This window comes from Podarcis liolepis (genome assembly GCF_965112155.1).
Source record: "Podarcis liolepis genome assembly, chromosome: 15".
In the NCBI taxonomy this organism is placed as follows: Eukaryota; Metazoa; Chordata; class Lepidosauria; order Squamata; family Lacertidae; genus Podarcis; species Podarcis liolepis.
In genome coordinates this window covers 43,105,149-43,125,456 of record NC_139566.1, presented here as the reverse complement: position 1 = coordinate 43,125,456, position 20,308 = coordinate 43,105,149, and the positions used below count along the sequence as shown (strand labels likewise).

The window sequence follows — 20,308 nt, the reverse complement described above, 5'->3', positions numbered from 1 at the left end:
CATTCCGCGCAGTCGCAGCGAAGGCGGAGCCGCTCCTAGAACGAGAGTCATCGCCAGCCCGGGCGACTCTCCGGAAGGAACCTCGCGAGAAGCAGGCGGCTCTCGCGATATCTCCCTGTCCCTACCTGAATCTGCTGCTGCTGCTGCTGCTGCATGTGCCACTCAGGAGGGTGGGAACGGCAGGAGGAGGAACCACCGCCCCCTTCCTCCCCCCGGACCCCGGCTGAGGGCCCCCCCTCGGGTAAGAGACGCGCCCCCGCCCCGCTGGCTCCCCCCTGGCACTTGGTGGGCACACTTCGGCGGCTGCCCAGCCCCGAGGCTGGCACGGCACCCTCCCCCCATGCCCTGCCCAGCCCCTCCCTGGCATCTCCCTCCCTCTTCCCCACCACCCAAAAAAGTTGGCACTTGCAGCCCGGCCTGCATCGTGGCCCCCACCCCTTTGGGCGACACCCCGCCCGCAAAAATGATTCTGCTGGTGCCCGGCATTCAGGGCTGGGTGCTGCCCCCCCCCCACACCCTGGGCAACTGTTCCGGTGCCAGGCTCCCAAAGCCCTGCAGGGGGCTGTGGAGAATGGCCCCCACCCCATTCCTGAAGAGCTCAGTATGAGAGAGGGAGGTGGGCAGAAGTGAAGGAGGAATGAAATGGAACCTAGCATAAATCAGTTTAAAAATATCAGATAACAACAAGAAGAAGCTTAAATGAAAAGCACTTTGGTTGGTGGAATTGGCATCACTGCCACATAATACCCGGTCCACTTTTGTAAGAACTTTGGAACTCCCTGCCTATTGAGATCAAGCAGGCCCCTTCAGTGTACTCTTTTTGGTATCTGCTGAAAGCATTCTTCTTTAGACAAGCCTACCCAGATGTATAGGAAGTTGAGGTGATTTTGGTCTGTATTTTTAACCTCCGTATGTTTTAAAATATGATTGTGAAATTTTCTCATTTTTGTTGTTTCGTCTTTCTGTAAACCACTTTGAGGTATTTAACAATCAAGCCATGCATAAATTTTATTAAACAAACAAATGACTGTAGACAGCGACTAAATGCTGTAAGCGTAGTGGCATCTGCTCAGAAGTAAATCCTGTTGAATTCAATGAGGCTTGCTACCAGGTAAGGGTTTAGGACTGCAGCCTTACTCTGGCTCAGCCTGTTGGTTGCCTAGATTTAGACTTTAATTTAAGAGTCGTAAGCTTCCTGTAGGGATATTAAAAGACAAAACAGTCCCTGTTTGCAGGCCCACAGTGTTCATTGCTTGCTTATATTCTGCTTTTCCCTTCTGAGGGAATCCCTAATAGACATGATGCAAAAAGAAAAAGGAATGGAGAGGAAAGAGGAAAAGTATCATATTTATTTACTTATAGAAAATTTATATACTGCTAATTCTCCCTCCTGTTCCCCATGGTGGCCCATTTGCTCTCTGTTTACTTTGTTTATTGTGTGATTTCTTTCTTCTATGACTTGATTTGTTGTAATGCAGTTTGGAAAATTGTTTTTATCATACACTATTCTGCTTTACTATACTGTGTGAAAAGTGGTATACAAATCTTTTTATAAATAAATTAAAAACCTAGCACACACACCACCCAGATCCTGGCCCAAGCTCCCTCATACTGCAACAACCCCACATCCCAGTGCCCAAATCTCCTTGTTTTGCCAGAACCATAGCTATCTTTCTTTTAACTGGTTCAGAGTTGCCACACACACCCTTTTTTCGGTTCACACTTGGTATTTGTAATTAGTAATTTTTGTTCATCTCCCACCACTGTGCTTTGCCTGCCTCAAGATTGGTACCCAGATTTATAACCACCACTTTCACATTCAGTATCTCCCTTCCTTATTCAAACTGGTACCTTGGGCTCTTCCTTAGACACACAAATGCCAGTCCTTTGGCTTTCTCTACTGTCTCTGCCCCAAAAATTCAGACCCATCTCCCCATTCCCACATCTGTGCTTTGCTTCCTGGTGGTAGTAGCAGCCACAGTAATCTCACTTTGCCTCGCACACTTACATCTATGCTGTCATCGCTCAATACCTTCCCCCTTCCCCACCTCTCTTCGGGCCCAAATCCCGTATACAGGATTGCAGAGTAAACTAGCCATCTCTTACCACACCTTTGATCTTCAGCAGCCTGTTGTCGGTTATTAGATTAATTCAATTTATATCCTGCCCTTCCTCGTGAAGGAGGCCAGGGTGGCAGTGCCATGCCAGCTGCCGCCCATGGTTTGCGTTGGTTTCTAAGGCTGAAATATGTACTGAGCTCCTCTGCTTGTGTGATTCCTAGACTTGTGATATGGCAATGGATGCACCTGAGTCTGCACTTCTTGATTGTAAAGGAGACCAAAGGTGCCACGCGAGGCCAGACGCAGACTATCCTCTCCGAGTTCTCTACTGTGGAGGCAAGTACTAACCAGATTGTTACTGTAAATAATAACAGCCCAGGATAGTTTGCAAAAGAGGGCAAGTGGTTGATTATTTAAAAAACAGAAAGGAGTCTTGTGACACTTGAGAGCCTAACTATTTTTTCACTGTGGCTTCTGTATATTTGATCAGTGATTTGTGTCCCCTGATTTGTACTCAGTTATGAAGTTTGCACATTTGACTAAATCGTGATTTAGCATAGTGAGGACTGGCTGCACCAAAGCCTTGGGATTATCTTCTCCCATCTCCTTCTCCCCCCCCCCAATAGTTTTTATTAAAGTTTGAAAAAAGATCTACAAAGATTAATATCAAATACCCAATAAACGAATTAAATAAAAAGAGAAACCAACAAGAGGAAAAGAAAAAAGAAAAGATAAAAGGGGAAAGATAAAAGAAATAGAATTTGTGGAATGCCCTCCCTGGTGAGGTGCTTCTATCTTCCTCATTCAAGAGGAATTTTTAAAACATTCCTGTTCAGCCAGGCATTTGATCACTGAAATATACAGTTTCCTGCAACCTTGAAGTTAGTAGTTGTGTGAGGGTACGTTGCTGATAGTTTTAAACAAGTATCTATTTTACTTTAATGGTTATTGTTTTTACTGCTTTGTTGTTTGCTGCCCTGGACTCTCTTATTTCCTTGGTCCTTTGCTATAGCTTTGAGGAAGCCTGTGGCATCATTTTGTCAGCTTAACTTGCAGTGTAAAATGAGTAACAAAGGAAGCTGTAATATACCAAGTCAGTCCATTGGCCCATCTAGTTTAGTATTGCTTACACTTCCTGGAAGCAGCTCTCTAGGCATTCAGACAGGAGGAGACACTGCTAGCCCTGCCTGGAGATGCTGGCGACCTTCTGCATGCATAGCAGGTGCTCTTCTAAGCCGCAGCCCCTCCTTGGTTTTTTCCTCGGAGAATTCCTCTTAGTAGGAATCAATAGACTATTTAGAAGTGTTTGTCTTAAATGTTAATTTTTTTAAAACTATGAAAACTGCAGAGAAAACAAAGAGAAAAAACTCCCTTCTCTTTTCTTTCCACAGTCTGCTCGTTGCCAACAGAGGTGAGTTGCCTTAATTTTGATTAATTTAGGCCTGGTCTACCTATGGAAGCAGTGGAATGAGGCAATTGCCTGGAGTGTGTGCCACTTCTTCCCAGGCTTGTCTGATGTTCTAGACAGTATATCAGCCCCTTGCTCTTTTCTCTCTGTGTCTTTCATCATTCTTCAACATGATGCCCTTAAATGGTTGCTGGAATACAACTCCTATTGTCCCTGACCATTGGCCATACTTGCTGTGGCTGATGGGAGTTGGAGTCTAACAAATACTTGGTGGGCCACAGCTCCCCCCCCTTTAAATATTCTGGGTAGTCCAAGACTTTACTGATTTTGGTAGTGAGCAGTGGCAAAAAGAGAGGGGGAAATTACAATAGACACAGTTCTATCAGTGATGTCAGGTGCAAGGACAGGTGGGCATGTTTTGCTGGACTTGATTAGACCTGCTCCTGGAGGTTCCCCACCCCTGGTTTTTAGCTTTCCCTCCCTGCACGAAAGCCATATATATATATATATATATATATATATATATATATATATATTGCAAGGGTAACAAAACATATATCAAGACTGAGCGAGTGTGAGTTATGCCAGGTAGCGCATTCCACAGAGCTGCGGCCATTACTGTAAAGCAGGTGTGAGGAACCTTCAAGTCCCCCAGAAGTTGTCTAACTACAACCCTTACCATCCCTGGCCATTGGCCATGCTTGCTAGGGTTCATGGGAGTTGTAGTTCAGCAAAATCTGGAGGACCAAAGGTTCACCACGCATGCTGTAAAGCAGGGGTCGGCAAGGCTTACCGAGCATGGGCCGGATCACTCTCACGGAGATCCTCCGTGGGCCAGGCCAGTGCAGCGCGACACCAGAAATCACATCTGTGCATGTCTGTGGTGTTGGAAATTGCTTCTGCGCATGCCCAGATGCCGAAAATTGCACCTGCGCAAAAGCGATTTTCGGCATCTGGGCATGCACAGAAGTGATTTCCAGAGCCGTGGGGACTCGCCGAGCAGGCGGCTCAGTTCAGGGACAGCTCTTGGGCCAGTTAAATGGCCTCCATGGGCCACTTCCGGCCCATGGGCCTTAGGTTGCCAACCCCTGCTGTAAAGACTCTTCCCCACACTGGTGGGGTGGGGAATTTGCACCAGGAGCAGACCTTCCTTTTATGGTGCTCAGGAGTGGGAGATGGCACTCTTTAATAATATGCTGGACCCAGGGTATTTGTCAGCCCTTATTGTACAGGGACACTGTCATGAATGCTACTATTATACCCTGTGAAAGTGTGTGTGTGTGTGTGTGTGTGTGTGGAGGGGTTCCCTCAACTAACAAACTTATTCTGTGTGCTTTTTCCTCAGTATTGCGAATACATGCCGGATGTGGCAAAATGTAGGCAATGGCTAGAGAAAAATTTTCCAAATGAGTTTGCAAAACTTACTGTAGGTAAGAAGATCTTTGTACTGTTTTTAATGTGAGATTGTAGGACAATGAAAAGGGTTCAGATGCTCAAGAGAGGATAAAATCAAGGGAAATTTTGCCACAGATATAAAAAGGAGCAGGATGTGTGTCTTTACGTGTAAAGTATCTGTAATTATACTACCTGTAATTAGAACTGAGCATAACTGCACAAAATTCTTCCAGGATAGTGTCCCTAGTGCAGCAGGGGCAGGGAAACTTGTGGTATCTACGCTTTCTTTTACTAGAACTCTGAGATCCGCCAAGCAGAACCTGGTGGAAAATACGTACACTTGGGGCTGAAAAATTAGGATCACAGGAATATGTTCTGAATACCAGCACTGAACTGAATCCAGCCCTTCCACACAATCATCCAGTGATGGAGCCTTTGCCAACCAGGTGCTCTTCAGATGTTGGTGGACTACTGCATGCTTGCGCAAGGCTGATGGGAGTTGTAGTCCAACAATGTCTTAAGGGTTCCAGGTTGGTCAAGGCTGCACTGCTGGCTGCCTCACTTCCCTTCCAGCATTCCACATTTCATGGTATGATTTCCACCCCCCAGGGAGGATAGCTACCGTATTTTATTTTGGCCATTGATAAAACATAGGGCGTCAGAATCCCTCAGTGGGCTACATCTCACTAGTAGTAACTAACTGCTTCTTTCCAAATTTCACATCCCCTTTCACTCTGGACATAACTCTGTATTACTCCTGGATTTGCTGATACATGCCTCTTGTATCCCACAACCCTCTGCTTGGATTAGCGACAGACACAGAAGGTCTGCTAAGCACAACTAACCTGGACCGAGGCTTAAACAGATTATTTACAAGAGCTTGTGTCTTAATTAACTAGTTAGTCTTGAAGGTAGCCCAGGACTCTTGTTTTTGCTACAACAGGTCAGCATGACTACTCTTCTGGAATATGTTCCATGAAAGCTGTTTTACACTATCCCAAATTTCTCTTCAATTTCTAGAGAAGAGGTAGTCTTCCTTTCTATGGCGGATGCTTACTGGGGAGTAAATCCATCATTTTATTTGTATGCCACCTTTCCAAAGTTAAAACTGAAGGCGTCTTACAACATATAGGCAACCCATTTTGCATGGGGGTTACATTCCGGGTCACAGTGTGTGTCTGTGGAGCGTGCGTAACCCGTTCCACCCCATTATACCCACTTTTCCAGCAACTTCTGAGTTTGCGACAGTGCACATGTACACAATTGCACATTCTTTGAACACACGCAGAATGGGAGTTGCCTGTATTTTAAAATTTCATAACTACAAACATAACAAAAGTCGTCATAAGCAATAAACAAATCATCAGAAAGAATATAATCAAACTGAACACTTTTCACATAAATAATAAGATAAAAAATAAAGCTACAAAAAATTAACAGCAGCAACTCTTCCCCCGCTAAACAATACCCCAGCCCAAGATTCTGTTCAGCCGCCTCAGCTTTTATAGCTGGAGTCAGTCAGGGACCTGCCAGGCCAGGCCAGGCGAGAAGAGGTCTGCAAAGGGGGGGAGCAGGTCTTCCAGGACTCACAGCCAAGATGGTCACTGTTGATGTTCCACTGTTGTGGGAATGTGTGTGTGTGGCCGAAGTACCATTATTTGCAAAGTCACTTTGCACTTAAATTTCTTTTCTCCCCCCAAGCTCAATTAATTAATACCATTTTTTTCTTCATACAGAAAATTCTCCTAAACAAGAATCTGGTGTTGGAGAAGGACAAGGAACAGTGGGTGAAGAGGAAGAGAAAAAAAAGCAAAAGAGAGGCAAGGTCTAAACCAGGGGCAGGGGATTTTTTTCAGCCTGAGGGCATCATTTCCCTCATGGACACAGCCAGGGTGGTGTAGTTGTTAAGAGTGTCAGGCTAGCACTTGGGAGACCAGGGCTTGAATATCCACTTGGCCATGAAACTCATCGGGTGACCTTGGGCTAGTCAGTCACTCTCAGCCTTACCCACCTCACAGGTTTGTTGTGAGAATAAAATGTGGGGGCAGAGACCTATGTACACCACCTTCAACTCCACCACCAACTCCTTGGGGGAAAAGGTGGGATATAAATACAATAGATAAATAAATAACCTTCCAGGGTCTGCATGCTAATAGTGGGCAGGAGGGGGGCAGAAATGGGGTGGGTGGGCTAGAGGCAAGTGTGGGTCATGCAAAAGGTGTGTCTCTTAACCTTCTTAGGGTAGGCCACAGTCAAGCCACATGAAAGTCACATTATCACACTTTAAAGAGACATGCCTGGAGAAAGAGTGAGTGGCCTGGGGAAAAATAGTTTTGGTATGTTTAGCCTGGAGAAGAAAAGACTTAAGGTGATATGATAGCTGCCTTCAAATGTCTGAAGGGCTGTCACATGGGAAATGGAGCAAGCTTGTTTTCTGCTGCTTTGGAGGGCAGGACACGAACCAATGATTTCAAGTTACAAGGAAGGAGATTCTGATCAAGCGTTCTGAAGAACTTCCTGATGTTAAGAGCTGTTCAGCAGTGGAACAGTCTACTTGGGAAGGTGGTGGACTCTCCATCAATGGAGGTTTTTAAACAGCACTTGGGTACTTGAGATTCCTGCATTTCAGGGGTTTGGATTCTTGGGGTCCCTTCCATCTCTCCAATTCTGTGATATTCCTGAGGGTCAGATGAAGAGGTCTGGAGGGCTGCATTCACCTCCCCCATCCCAAAGGCCTGAGGTTCATCTCATGAAATCTTGGTCTAACTAGCTGGTGATTTATGAGTTTAATAGAATAGTAATAATAAGGGGAACGTTAAAAGAATAGCTGGGTCTCGGCTATTTTGTGTTGGGGTGGTGGACAGCAGTGCTGGTGGAGGGATAGGAAACTATAAAACCCAACCAATCCCTGACGCTTGTGTTTCTGTAGTCTGAAGAGCAGTGTGTGGGTTCTGAGGTGTTTATCGATAATGATGTTATGTTCTGTTCCTAGGTGGAAGAGGTCAGATAAAACAGAAGAAGAAGACGGTACCACAAAAAGTTACGATAGCGAAAATTCCTAGAGCAAAGAAGAAATACGTCACAAGAGTGTGTGGTCTTGCAACTTTTGGTGAGTCGAGAAAGGGCCTTGTTCACATGGAGGTATCTGTGACATTTAAACAATTTTTTCATGCAGAGCATAGTTAAACAATGGAACTTGCTACCCCAGGAGGTAGTGATGGCTTTAGAAGAGGATTAGACAAAATAACGGAGGATAAGGCAGTCAGTGAGCCATGATGGCTTGGCTTTGCTTCTGAATACCAGTTGCTGGAAACAGCAGGAGCAGAGAGGTGGTCTGGCTTGTGGGTTTCCCAGAAGAGGCATTTGTTTGGCCACTGTGAGAACAGGATGGTGGACTAGACGGGGAGCTGTCCTGATCCAGCGGACTGTTTTTCGGTTCTTAGAAGAAGCAAAGATGAAATCAGTATTGTTTTATTTGTATTCTTTTCTACTCCAAACAGAAATAGACCTTAAGGAAGCACAAAGGTTCTTTGCTCAGAAATTCTCCTGCGGTGCCTCAGTAACAGGAGAGGATGAAATAATCATTCAGGGGGACTTTACAGACGACATCATTGACGTCATCCAGGAAAAGTGGCCTGAGGTAAATAATTTCTCTCCCCATGTATTTCCTTCCTTATCCACTTGCATCCAATTGAACTTCTGGTCCCTGTGAACTTTTAAGTTTTGCACCACCAAGACACTTCAGGCAACATTTTCAGGTGTCTGTGAGAGGAAAAAGAGTAAGAATTGGCGAGAGGAGTTGATGGCTAAGTTAACTACAGATTTAGACCTCATGAAGACTAATAACTCTGCGCGACACTTTCAGCAGGGTTGCCATATTTCAAAAAGTGAAAATCCAGACACAAAAGTTGCAAAAAAAATTTTTTTGAAGTTTTTGAGCTAGTTTTAAGGGAAATCACCCAAACCAACGCTGCTGACATGGGTTGCCATACGACCAGATTTTCCCAAACATTTTTAGCGGTTTTCGCCCGGACACTGCTTCTGACTGCAGTATTCCAGCTATGTCCAGGAAATTCGAGACGTACGGCAACCCTATTTTCAGGATTCTCTGGGTGTGGAGCCACCATAATTTTTTGCAGCCTAGTTGTGGTCATGCATGTTCCTAGATGGGCAACACTCCAGAGTTTCTGACTGGAAGCTCTGCCATTTAGCTGATCCAAGCAGGGCTTGGAAGTCACTGCCAGTCAGTGGTGCTTGGCTTGCTTTGAACCCAAGCTGTGCTGCAATGGGGAAATGGGTCTCCTGACATCATGATGACATAAAGCAGTGGTGAGGGACCTCAGTTTCCAACCTGCTGGGCTGAAGAGGCTTCCCACCCCGGCTCAAAGGAAAGGTGCTGCAACTTCTTTGTGTGTGGCCCCAGAGAGGCTTGCCAGCTGCCTCCACTGTGGTCTTTTAAGCACCAGCTGACCTTTTTAACGACAATCCATTGGGTGCTTTAGCATTTGCACCAACTTCTCCCTTGTTGGGTTTTATACTGATTTTAGTTGCTTTTTGCGTTTTTGATAACAGAATTTCGTATCTTGCAGGTTGATGATGATAGCATTGAAGATCTAGGAGAAGTAAAGAAGTGATGCTGTTTTTTTAAAAGAAGAAAAACAACACTGCCTTCTAACAAACACCAAGTTCTAGTCAACGTAGCCAAAGCAAGGCTTCTACGTGTGTTCGCCTGACAGCAGAACTGTTAAAGGGGCACCCTTATTACTGTTGGCATTTTCACTGTTCTGTATTGGCTGCTTATTTTCTGTTTGTGATTTTTGCCAAAGTTTAAACCTGGGGGAAGTGAGACACTCATGCCTCCGCATGAAGTTGAGACTTAAATAAAGAAGTTATTGTTCCTCACCAAGTAAGCGGTTCCTTTTTTCCTAACACAATTTTCAGTCCCTCAGAAATACAGTGGTGCCTCGCAAGACGAAATTAATCCGTTCCACGAGTCTCTTCGTCTTGCGGTTTTTTCGTCTTGCGAAGCACGGCTATTAGCGGCTTAGCGGCTCTTAGCGGCTTTAAGAAAAAGGAAAAGAACTCACAAGACATTTCGTCTTGCGAAGCAAGCCCATAGGGAAATTCGTCTTGCGGAACGACTCAAAAAACGGAAAACCCTTTGTCTTGCGTGTTTTTCGTCTTGCGAGGCATTCGTCTTGCGAGGTACCACTGTACTGATATATTCTCTCAAGGCTCAATCTACTAGGTATTTAAAGTAGACTTTAAATCTGGTTTTTGTCTTTGAGGTGCTGCAAAGCACTCTCTTTTTGTGTCTGCTGCAAGAGGCTAACCCAGTTGTTCCTTCTGGGGTTTGTAGGTGCAGAGTTTGCCTTCAAGGTGCTTGGTGTTTTGCATCTGCACAGTCGCCAGAAGAATTCTGGCATTCATGTCTATGGAAAGGAACTTTTGAACATGGGTTCAAAAATCATCTTGACATATCTGTGTTGGTTTAGGGAATGGGTAGTGGTGAGGACTTACTACATTGGCTGGTGAATCAAAAATCCATGCCACAGTAGGGTAATACCTTTAGACCAGCTAACCTGCCACGGGATATTGGGCAAGATTTGGAGTTCTCCATAACTATTGACATCACGTGGCTTTTGAAAATAGGTAACTTTGAGAGGTTTGCAGACCTGAGGAGGGCTTCCAGCAGTAAATGAATTGGGGTTTTCATACCATGCTTACCCCTTCATTTCTGTCCACAGCTAGTAGAAGGAAAATGAATTATGCCAAATAAGCACTATTGCATCCCTGTTCTTGATATACAATAGTACCTTGGTTTTCGAACATAATCAGTTCCGGAAGACAATTCAACTTCTGAAATGTTTGAAAACCGAGATGCAAAGGGCGGTCTGCCAATTCAATAGAGAAAATTGTGAGAAACAACAGATACACGTAGTGGAACCTGTTCAACTTCCGAGGCACTGTCGAAAACGGAAGCATTTACTTCCATGTTTTCGGTGTTCAGAAATCAAAATGTTCACCAATGGAGACGTCCGAAAACCGAGGTACCACACTATATGTTTTTGGTGCCTTTCATTTTGGATTTTTCTTGGCATGGAACTTTTGGGTGCTTTCTGGTGTCGTCGTTTACTACAATAAATGGATGTGCTTAATGATTATGTTTACAGCTGCTTAAAGCGTACAGCTGCAGTCGATTTCAGTATGCTATATTTACCCACCCTGCAGAGAAGAATTAATTCTCTTTACATTTGGTCTGATAAAGAGTTGTGTATGAACTGAAAGTTCACATCCTTCTACACTGTGACCAAAAGCTGGTCAAACAAAGGATTATCTCCATCTTTAATTAGGACCTTGGAAACAAAAATTTTATAGATGTTTTTAATCTCTATGTTTCATTTCATTCCCATAATAGTACAGTTTTTGGAAATTAAATTCCAAATATATTCAGGGAAAGTTGTGTGATCCAGCTGCTGTATAATACCTGAACTGTGTATTGCCTTGGACAAGCACAATTCACAGATCAGTTCTACTATCACACCTTCCACCAGTCTGGTGAAAAATGTAGCTATTTGCTCTGTGACTTGAGCTATTTGGGGAGACAGCTGCTATGCTACCATGACCTGTTTAAAAGAATGCAGTTCTAGACAAAAGTGGGATAAATCAATTTGGTTAAGACATGTATGTGGGAAATTGGGGAGGGAAAGAGAAAAACGAAGCACCACAAAGAGTGTGGTGGAGTCTCCTTCTTTGGAGGTCTTTAAGCAGAGGCTTGACAACCATATGTCAGGAGTGCTCTGATGGTGTTTCTGCTTGGCAGGGGGTTGAACTCGATGGCCCCTGTGGTCTATTCCAACTCTATGATTCTGTGATTCTATGTTTGTTAGGAAAGAAGTGTGTAGTGGGAAGGGGTGTGCTCTACCTGGGATGATTTTAACACAGGAATAGGAAACCTGTGGTCCTCTGGATGTTAGGCTACAGTTCCAATCATTCTTGACCATTGGCCATGTTAGCCAAGTCTGATGGGAGTTAGATTCCAGCATCATCTGATGGGCCACAGGTTTCCTACTTGTCTAAAAAGATGTAGAATCTGGGGTGAATTTGTATTTGTGCTTATGTACAAAGTGTGGATTCTGACCTGTAGCAGTCATTTTGAATTAATTTGGAGAAAAATATGGAATAAATCAGTGTGGGGTTAATGCATGTTTTAACATTCAAGGGCTTGGCTGTTAGGAATAAAACCTGATTCTGTGTAAACAGCTAAAGCGTATTTGGGGGAGGAGGAAGCAAAATTCTAGTCTGCAATAGTCACTCCAGATTATGGTCTACCTCTGCTTGTGGAGGCAGCACACCTCTGAACACAAGAGCCCTGGCAGATGCAGCCAAGAGCCCATCTATGCCAGCATCCTTTCCTCACAGTGCCCAACTAGGTGCCCATGGAAAGCAGGGCCTGAGTGTGACAGGATGCTCCACCGCTGTGTTTTACAGCAACTGGTATTCATAAGCATGCTCTGAATACTAGTTATTGAAGACAGCCCTGTTGAGGGAAGCTTTTAATGTTTGATGGATTACTGTATTTTAATATTTTGTTGGAAGCCGCCCAGATTGGCTGGGGAATAAATAAATTATTATTATTATTATTATTATTAGGAATTCAAAGCGGGCTTCCCGTGGGCCTGTGGTTGGCCACTGCAAGAACAGTGTGCTTGCCTAGATGGGCTCTTGGCTGCATCCACCAGGACTTTATTTTGTTCTTACTAATGAAACAGGAGTACAATCCAATGTGCTCTGGTGCTAAAACACAGCTGTGGCAGAAGAGGAGATTCTAGTCCAGGATAAAACACTGGGAAACAAACATACAAAGAGCTTTGCAGCTGGATCAGGCCAGTCGCCCATCTATCCACCCATCCTGTTGCCACAGTGGCTGACCAGTTGCCCATTACAGGAAGTCAGCAAGCAGGGCATGACCATCCCTGGCACTCAGTGGCAAAGAAGAAGAGCTGGGTCTCCAGGACTGTCTCTCCCCATATGAGCCAACCTAGACCCTGCAATCATTTCCCAAACTTGGGTCTCCAGCTGCTGTTGGACTACAATTCCCATCATCCCTGCCCATGGATCCTGCTAGCTAGGGATGATGGGAGTTGTAGTGCAACAACAGCTGTGGCCCCAAGTTTGGGAACCCCTACAATGGGGTTTTTCTTGCTGTGCCTCCTCCATGAGGGACCCAGAGGGCCTTTTCTGTGGTGGCTCCCCGTTGGTGCATGTTTCTCTTCCACCAGGTCTCAGGCCCATGAAGGAATGTGTGGAAGGGGGTTTTTCTTCTATTTTGGTATCTTGATGTTGCGGACCGCCCTGGGATCTTTGGATAAAGGGCGGCACACAAATTTAACGGACGATAATCGTAATGATCATAATAATCGTCTGTGCGGCGGCGGCCACTCCGCATTAAAGAAACCGGAGTAAGAAAACAGAAGCAAAGCCACCCCGGAAGGCGGATTAGAGAGCGGCTGGCGCGGGTCTGGGGGCAGAGCAGCCGTTGGAGGCGGAGCGCGGAGGCTTCCCGGGGAGGAGGAGGAGAAGGGCCGCTCCCAGGCCGCTCCGTCCCCCTTTGCCCCTCGCGGCGGACGCCGGAGGCGGGTAAGCGGCAACTTCGCCCGCCGCCATTTCCCTTTCCCTCAGAGAGAGAGAGAGAGAGAGAGACGCCCCCTCCCTGCCCGCCCCCTCAGTTTTCCAAAGTTAGGGTCGGTCTCCCGCAGCCCCACCCGGCCTGACTCCCCCCCCCTCCGCACCCACTTTCTGGGGGACCCCGACTCCCTTGGGTGCTCTGTGGGTGAACTCTCTGCCCCCCCGGTGTTCAAAGGCCGCGCACTGTGTCGTGTACATTATTCTCTCCTACAGATCCTGGGATCTGTAGTTCATCCCCCTCACGGGGCTGCCATTCCCAGCACCCTCAGCAAACCGCGGGGCCCAGGATTCTTGGGCCGGCTGCAGGGGGGGGGGAGATACTTTAATTCGCCCGGGGCCTTCCTTAAATCCTCAGGAGACAAAAGCGGGCACTTAACATTTCCTCTGCTCCTGCCTGCCTTTTTAAAAGATGTCTTTATCAAAAGATTTCCATAAGTCACCAAAGTACATTCAGTGTCTCTGCTTTCAAATCGTAGCATCTTCCATACAGGTCAGTTACTGCCCATTTGAAACATTTTTTTTGGTGTAGGCAATGTGGGGGAGTGGGGGGAGGAAAGACAAAAAGAAAGAAAGGAAGGAAGAAAGAAGAGAGGAGAGTGAGAGAGACAGTATACTTTCATTCTTTACAGAGTATTTGAGTGGTGTGCCTGTCTTATCTTTCTAAGCCACCTCCCACTTTTCATCTCACATGTAACTGTATATAATCAATTTACTTGGAAATTTCTGCTATGCCCCTTCAGTTAAAAACTTGGGGTGGTACACAGTTACATGTATAGGTGGGAATATATGTATTATGTGCATGCATTTGGTTGTAATACACAAGCACTGCATTCAGAATGTCTTTCACTGTAATCTACTTTTATATGTTTTTAATTGTGTGTTTTAGAATGCTGTAGGTGTTTCATGTCTGAATTTTGGATGTGGCCTATAACCAAAAAAAAAAAAACAACATTAAAAATGAGCAAATGTTAAAATTGATATAACTATATTAAAAACAAATTAGTATATAATAAGGCAACAACAAACAAATTCAGCAAACATTTAATACAATTCAGTGTCTCCTTCCTCATGAGTAATTAAAATTTTCCATAATGTGAGGTGGCCTCTTACTATAAACTGACTATAAGTTGTTTCAACAACACTTTTTGATGTATCCCCACTCAATCTCTGTTATGGCAGTTACCCTCTGAATTGCTGAGTTGCAGTGCACAAGAAAAGGGTTCTTCATTGCTGTGGGAGAGCTGAACTACAGTTAGAAATTGTCCACACCACTTCTGCAACAATTGTACCTGTTACAGTCCTGACGCCAGCACAGTCCTTATGGAATCATCATTGCCTCTCTCCACTCCACAGCAGGTAACAAAACCAAGTTAAATCTGAAAGCAGTATTTAATACCTCACATTTCACTAAGCACCAAAGACTGATGGACCTAGATGTGTATTCTCCTTTTTTGTTTCAAGGTTACTTCTAGATTAGAGTTTAGGAAAGGTCTGTGCTGCTTGTATGTTCGTAACAGCATGCTGTGTGAGGCCACTGGCCCCCCATCTGGTCAGCATCCTGTCCTTGCAGTGGCCAAGCAGGTGCTTGTGAGAAGACCACAAGCAGGACCGGAGTGCAACATAACTCTCCCCTCCTGCAGCTTCCAGTGGAGGTAGAACATAGCTGCTGTGGTTAGTCACTATTGATAGAATTACAGTGGTACCTCTGGATGCGAACGGGATCCGTTCTGGAGCCCCGTTTGCTTCCTGAAGCGAACGCAACCTGCAACTGCGTGTGCATGGGTCGCGATTCACCACGTCCGTGCATGCACATGACATCATTTTGAGCTTCTGCGCATGCACGAGTGGCAAAACCCAGAAGTAACACGCTCCGTTACTTCTGGGTCACCGCGGAGCACAACCCGAAAAGGCTTAACCTGAAGCGACTTCAACCCGAGGTATGACTGTATTTTCCATGAACTTCTTTAATCCCCCTTTAAAAACATGCAAGTTGATAGGCAACTCGTCAGAGTGAATTCCATAGTTTAGCTATGCACATGTCTCTGAGCTTTCAATGAAACAGTTGCAAGCTTTTAATGGAATAGAAACAAGCCACAGCGCTGTTAATAAATGCTTCGTATTTCGAACTGCATACTTCTGTAACAGCTACCTAATTTGTGATGTGATGTAGGCGGGACTGTTTTCTCCCCCCTTCCTCTTGTAGAATACAACCTCTGAACTGGAGAGCAGTACCATTCAGAAGCAGAGGAAAGAACTTCAGCTGCTAATTGTGGAGCTGAAAGATCGTGATAAGGAGCTCAATGATATGGTTGCAGTGCACCAGAGGCAGCTGCTGGCTTGGGATGATGATCGTCAAAAAATACTGACGCTGGCAGAACGGTGCAGCAAATTGGAGAGTGAGTGCCATGCAGACCACAGGCTGAAGTATTCAGCCAGTGCAGCAGTAAGAGTATTGTGCCCATTTTGCAGATGGAGGAACTGAGCCTGACAGCGGCTTGAGGGCACTGGTTAGTTTTTTTTGAACTGTGATTTCCTGGTTTACAGCTCCGTCCACAGCTTCATGGCAATGGGCATGGCTCAGTGGCAGAGCACATTTCACATGTAGAAATCCCCAAGTTCAGTCACTGGCATCTCCAGTTGAAAGGATCAAATAATATCCCAGAAGAGGGAAAATGTCTACCTGTACCTGATCATCTGCATAGCCACTGCCGGTCCAAAGTAGAAAGCAGTAGAGAAGATGGATTAATTGACTGACTCTCTATAAGGCAGCTTGATATGTTCAGTCCCTTGGCGGTTACATTATGATTGTGCTCTAGGTTAGAGACAAAAGACATTAAATAAAAGGTAATAAGCCCAATTAAAGCATATGATGTGCACCTCTTCTCATATACGCCCTAAGCTGTTTGTTGGAACTTTAAAGATGCTGCAGTCCAGGGGCTTGGAGAATCTATTTGGCTGGTCCCACAGGTGCTGGATGGCTACAGAATGGTGATTTTATCTGAACAGAAGCACCATGGAAATGCTAGAATGTTGTGAATGGCAGGAAACATGTAGAACCTTTCGTAAGTGATGCTGTAATAATAGCAAAATGCCAGTAGTTTTCTAAAAGGACTGATATCACATAAGATGGATGCTGTTCAAAAAGAGCTTCATGTTTTTGTATTGGGTTAATTTTTATATGCCCAACATCTGTATGTAAAACCTTCAAATATAACCCCAAAGATGTGCTAAGAATTCCATTCAAACTCCCAAATTGTGGAATTTAAAAGGGGGAAAACATGGCAGGTAAAAAGATCCAGGAGAACATAAAACATTTTAGGATGACTCCTAGGTAGACATTCCTTTATAGAATTAAAATATCTGTACCTATCTGTACCTCTCTCTCTCTGCCTTTTTTTAACATTTCAAACGCCAGCTTAGTTTAAGGAAGTTTTGTGTGTGCATCGTTGCTCTCAGTTGCTTTCCCAGAAACAGTACCTGTCATTTATCCCTCAGATGAGCTGCACAAGAGAAATGAGATGATTAGCACACTGACTAGAAGGCTAAAGCACCTTGAATCCCAGCAAAATGACCGCAAGATAACACTTGAGAATACTCAGCAGAAGCTCCAGGAACTCTCTCGGAAAGCCTCTGATACATCACTTCACTGCCAGGCCCTCGAGGTAAGCTTTAGTTCGTGGCTAGATTCCGAATGCTTTGGGTAGATTTGAATGTAACTCTGAGTAAGGGACAAACTTGACCTAGTGCTGCTCCCAGGTGTTTTGTGGGTGGTCCCTTCAGCAAGATGCTCTCAACATGCCTCCCTTCCCCAAGAGCACCCACTTCCTCTCCCTCACTATCATTGCACCACCCCACCTCCCATAGGAGAGGATAAAGTCTATAGTGGTTGCTGTTCTTCTTGCTCAAGATGTTTGAAGAAGGATTGAAGAAGGTAGATCAACAGATAGGAGGAGGAGGAGGAGGACCAGGAGGCTCCAGAGATCAGCAGTGCACCCCATACATGAACTTAGGCCTTGGAAGGTGCTCAGAAGTTCCCGCTGCTAGCCCTGACTAGGCCTGACATTTTCTATGACTGACACATCTCAGTTTCTTTATTTGGCTGAAGACCGATGCAAGGGACATGTGTGTGATTGGACTGGACCATAGACAGGATAGTTTATGAAATAAAACATTTGCCTCCACACAGATTCCCCTATGAAATTTCTTATATTGTAGGTTTCCTGTGTTTTCTCCTTTGTGGCTCATGCCAGCTTTAGGGAGGAGGGGAGTAGAATTCCAAACCCAGGGGCCCTGCAGCTGCTTTTAGCTAAAGGACAATACTTTGGGAGATCTGGCCATGGATATTCCACTTCTAGGTTAGTGTGCTAATACGGTTCCGGTGAAATAGGAACAGCAGGTGCAGGTTACAGTAGGTGGATAGGAAGAATGGGAAGTGAGGGGGAGAATTAAGAGCTAGTTCACATTGAACAGTTTGGGGTTGTTGTTAGCAGGCGCTGCAGCATGGGTGCATTAGATTGTAATAATCACTTACAGTTTCTGGAGTTCCAAGGCTTTATTTATGCAGAAACTCTTTGCAGGATGAATAATGATAAGAGAGAGAAACAACAGGCGTTGTCTAGACAGGTTGGGAGAGAATAACAAAATGGCTCAACTTTTAGGAGTGGAGTTATCTTTGACAAAGAAGCTACAAACGGGGTGGCTAGATCACTAGACAAACAGTGCCCTTGTGTGGTCTAAAGTAACACATGCATTAACCACAAACTCAAAAGAAGGAAATGTATTTGTTTTTCTCCATCAGATGTTGTGAGCTAAGATGCTGCGCTCACACCAGTGTGTTGAATTTGCAGTAAGGTGGCTCTCCTTAAGTCATCCCTAAGTGATCAAGGATCTGGGCTGCTAGGGTAGCTTTCTGCTTGTGGTGCAATAGGGCTGGGAAGGCCACACAGGGCACAGCGTTTAGATTTCACTGTCAACACTTTTTCCTTTCTTCTCTGTTTCCTAGGAGAAAAATCAAGCCCTCAGTTGCTCAGTGATGGAGCTGTCCAATAAAGTAGGACAGCTGCAAGCCAGAGAGCAGGAACTCCTTACTATGTTAAAATTAAAGGTACGGTAATTTTACCTTAATAATAATAATAATAATAATAATAATAATAATAATAATAATAATAATAATTTGTTATTTGTTATATCTGACCGGACACAGGTTAGAGCTCAACGTCGAGCCTACCAAATGGCGATAGCGACGGCGAAGAAGACTTTCTTCACCGCCTCTATTGCATCTGCAGAAAATAGTAGCAGGAGACTCTTTCAGGTGGTCCGCAATTTAACGGAACCACCTTTACCATCGGGGCCTTGTAAAGACCCCAAGATCTCCTGCAACGATTTTGCAAAGTTTTTTGCAGATAAAATCACTCATATTCGGAAGGAGCTAGACACCACCGTGGGAGCAGGGCTGGGGCGGGAGAGTGCTGGAGCCCTGTCTGGTCAAGTTGCATGGAATCAATTTCAATCCGTTACCCCCGAGGATGTGGACAGGCTGCTTGGACGAGTGAAACCAACCACCTGTCTCCTTGATCCTTGCCCATCCTGGCTTATAAAAGCTAGCCGGGAAGGGCTGGGCGATGGGCTCTGCGGGGTGGTGAATGCTTCCCTCTGTGAGGGAACATTCCCAGATCCGCTGAAAGAGGCGGTCATTAAACCGCTTCTTAAAAAACCATCTTTAGACCCGGCCAGTATGGCCAACTATCGCCCAGTCTCAAATCTTCCATTCTTGGGCAAGGTGATTGAGCGTGTGGTTGCTGAACAACTCCAGGCACGCCTGGAGGATGCGGACCATTTGGATCCCTTCCAATCAGGGTTCAGGCCTCATCATGGGACTGAAACTGCCTTGGTCGCACTGGTTGATGATCTCCGGCGAGCTAGGGACAAAGGTGAGAGTTGTTTCCTAGTTCTGCTGGATCTCTCAGCGGCCTTTGATACAATCGACCATAACATCCTTCTGGACCGTCTAGAGGGGTTGGGAGCTGGGGGCACTGTTATACAGTGGTTTCGCTCCTTTCTCCTGGGCCGTGTTCAGAAAGTGGTGGTGGGGGATGAGTGTTCAGACCCTTGGGCCCTCACTTGTGGGGTGCCTCAGGGTTCCGTCCTCTCCCCCCTGCTTTTTAACATCTATATGAAGCCGCTGGGAGAGATCATCAGGGGGTTTGGACTGGGTGTCCATCAATATGCAGATGATACCCAGCTCTACCTCTCTTTCAAATCAGAACCAGTGAAGGCGGTGAAGGTCCTGTGTGAGTGCCTGGAGGCGGTTGGAGGATGGATGGCGGCTAATGGATTGAAGTTGAATCCTGACAAGACAGAAGTACTGTTTTTGGGGGACAGGGGGCGGGCTGGTGTGGAGGACTCCCTGGTCCTGAATGGGGTAACTGTGCCCCTGAAGGACCAGGTGCGTAGCCTGGGAGTCATTTTGGACTCACAGCTGTCCATGGAGGCACAGGTCAATTCTGTATCCAGGGCAGCTGTTTACCAACTCCACCTGGTACGCAGGCTGAGACCCTACCTGCCCGCTGACTGTCTGGCCAGAGTGGTGCATGCTCTAGTTATCTCCCGCTTGGACTACTGCAATGCGCTCTACGTGGGGCTACCTTTGAAGGTGACTCGGAAACTACAGCTAATCCAGAATGCGGCAGCTAGACTGGTGACTGGGGGCGGCCGCCGAGACCACATAACACCGGTCTTGAAAGACCTACATTGGCTC

General features: G+C 45.6%; 2 protein-coding genes and 1 long non-coding RNA gene across 14 annotated transcripts in view; 2 read left to right on the top strand and 1 right to left on the bottom strand.

The window, feature by feature from the left end:
- The first annotated feature begins 6 nt into the window (after nucleotides 1-6).
- DENR (density regulated re-initiation and release factor) lies at nucleotides 7-9,765 on the top strand. Its single transcript, XM_083476577.1, has 8 exons — nucleotides 7-241; nucleotides 2,282-2,396; nucleotides 3,452-3,471; nucleotides 4,814-4,898; nucleotides 6,600-6,683; nucleotides 7,856-7,972; nucleotides 8,364-8,503; nucleotides 9,453-9,765. Exons 2-8 carry the CDS (start codon nucleotides 2,291-2,293, stop codon nucleotides 9,495-9,497), a joined length of 597 nt encoding a protein of 198 aa, XP_083332703.1. The 5' UTR covers nucleotides 7-241; nucleotides 2,282-2,290; the 3' UTR covers nucleotides 9,498-9,765.
- Nucleotides 8,319-16,550, bottom strand: LOC310694006. The gene is made up of 2 exons (XR_014519474.1): nucleotides 16,238-16,550; nucleotides 8,319-8,625 (listed from the first exon to the last, which is right to left on the bottom strand). It is a non-coding gene; the product is annotated as an uncharacterized lncRNA (long non-coding RNA).
- The window catches only part of CCDC62 (coiled-coil domain containing 62), a 21,940-nt gene continuing 14,757 nt past the window's right edge, over nucleotides 13,126-20,308 (top strand). For 2 of the 12 annotated variants that reach the window (XR_014519472.1, XR_014519473.1), the window contains exons 1-5: nucleotides 13,129-14,041; nucleotides 14,731-14,907; nucleotides 15,755-15,947; nucleotides 17,047-17,213; nucleotides 18,554-18,655. Coding sequence is in view for 9 of the 12 variants with exons in the window: in XM_083476572.1 (XP_083332698.1) it covers nucleotides 14,872-14,907; nucleotides 15,755-15,947; nucleotides 17,047-17,213; nucleotides 18,554-18,655 (498 nt within the window). In the remaining 3 variants the exon portion in view is untranslated. Of the gene's footprint in view, nucleotides 14,042-14,730; nucleotides 14,908-15,754; nucleotides 16,059-16,618; nucleotides 16,883-17,046; nucleotides 17,214-18,553; nucleotides 18,656-20,308 lie in introns of those variants that run through there. The other 10 variants (XR_014519471.1, XM_083476575.1, XM_083476572.1 and 7 more) reach the window with 10 other exon arrangements.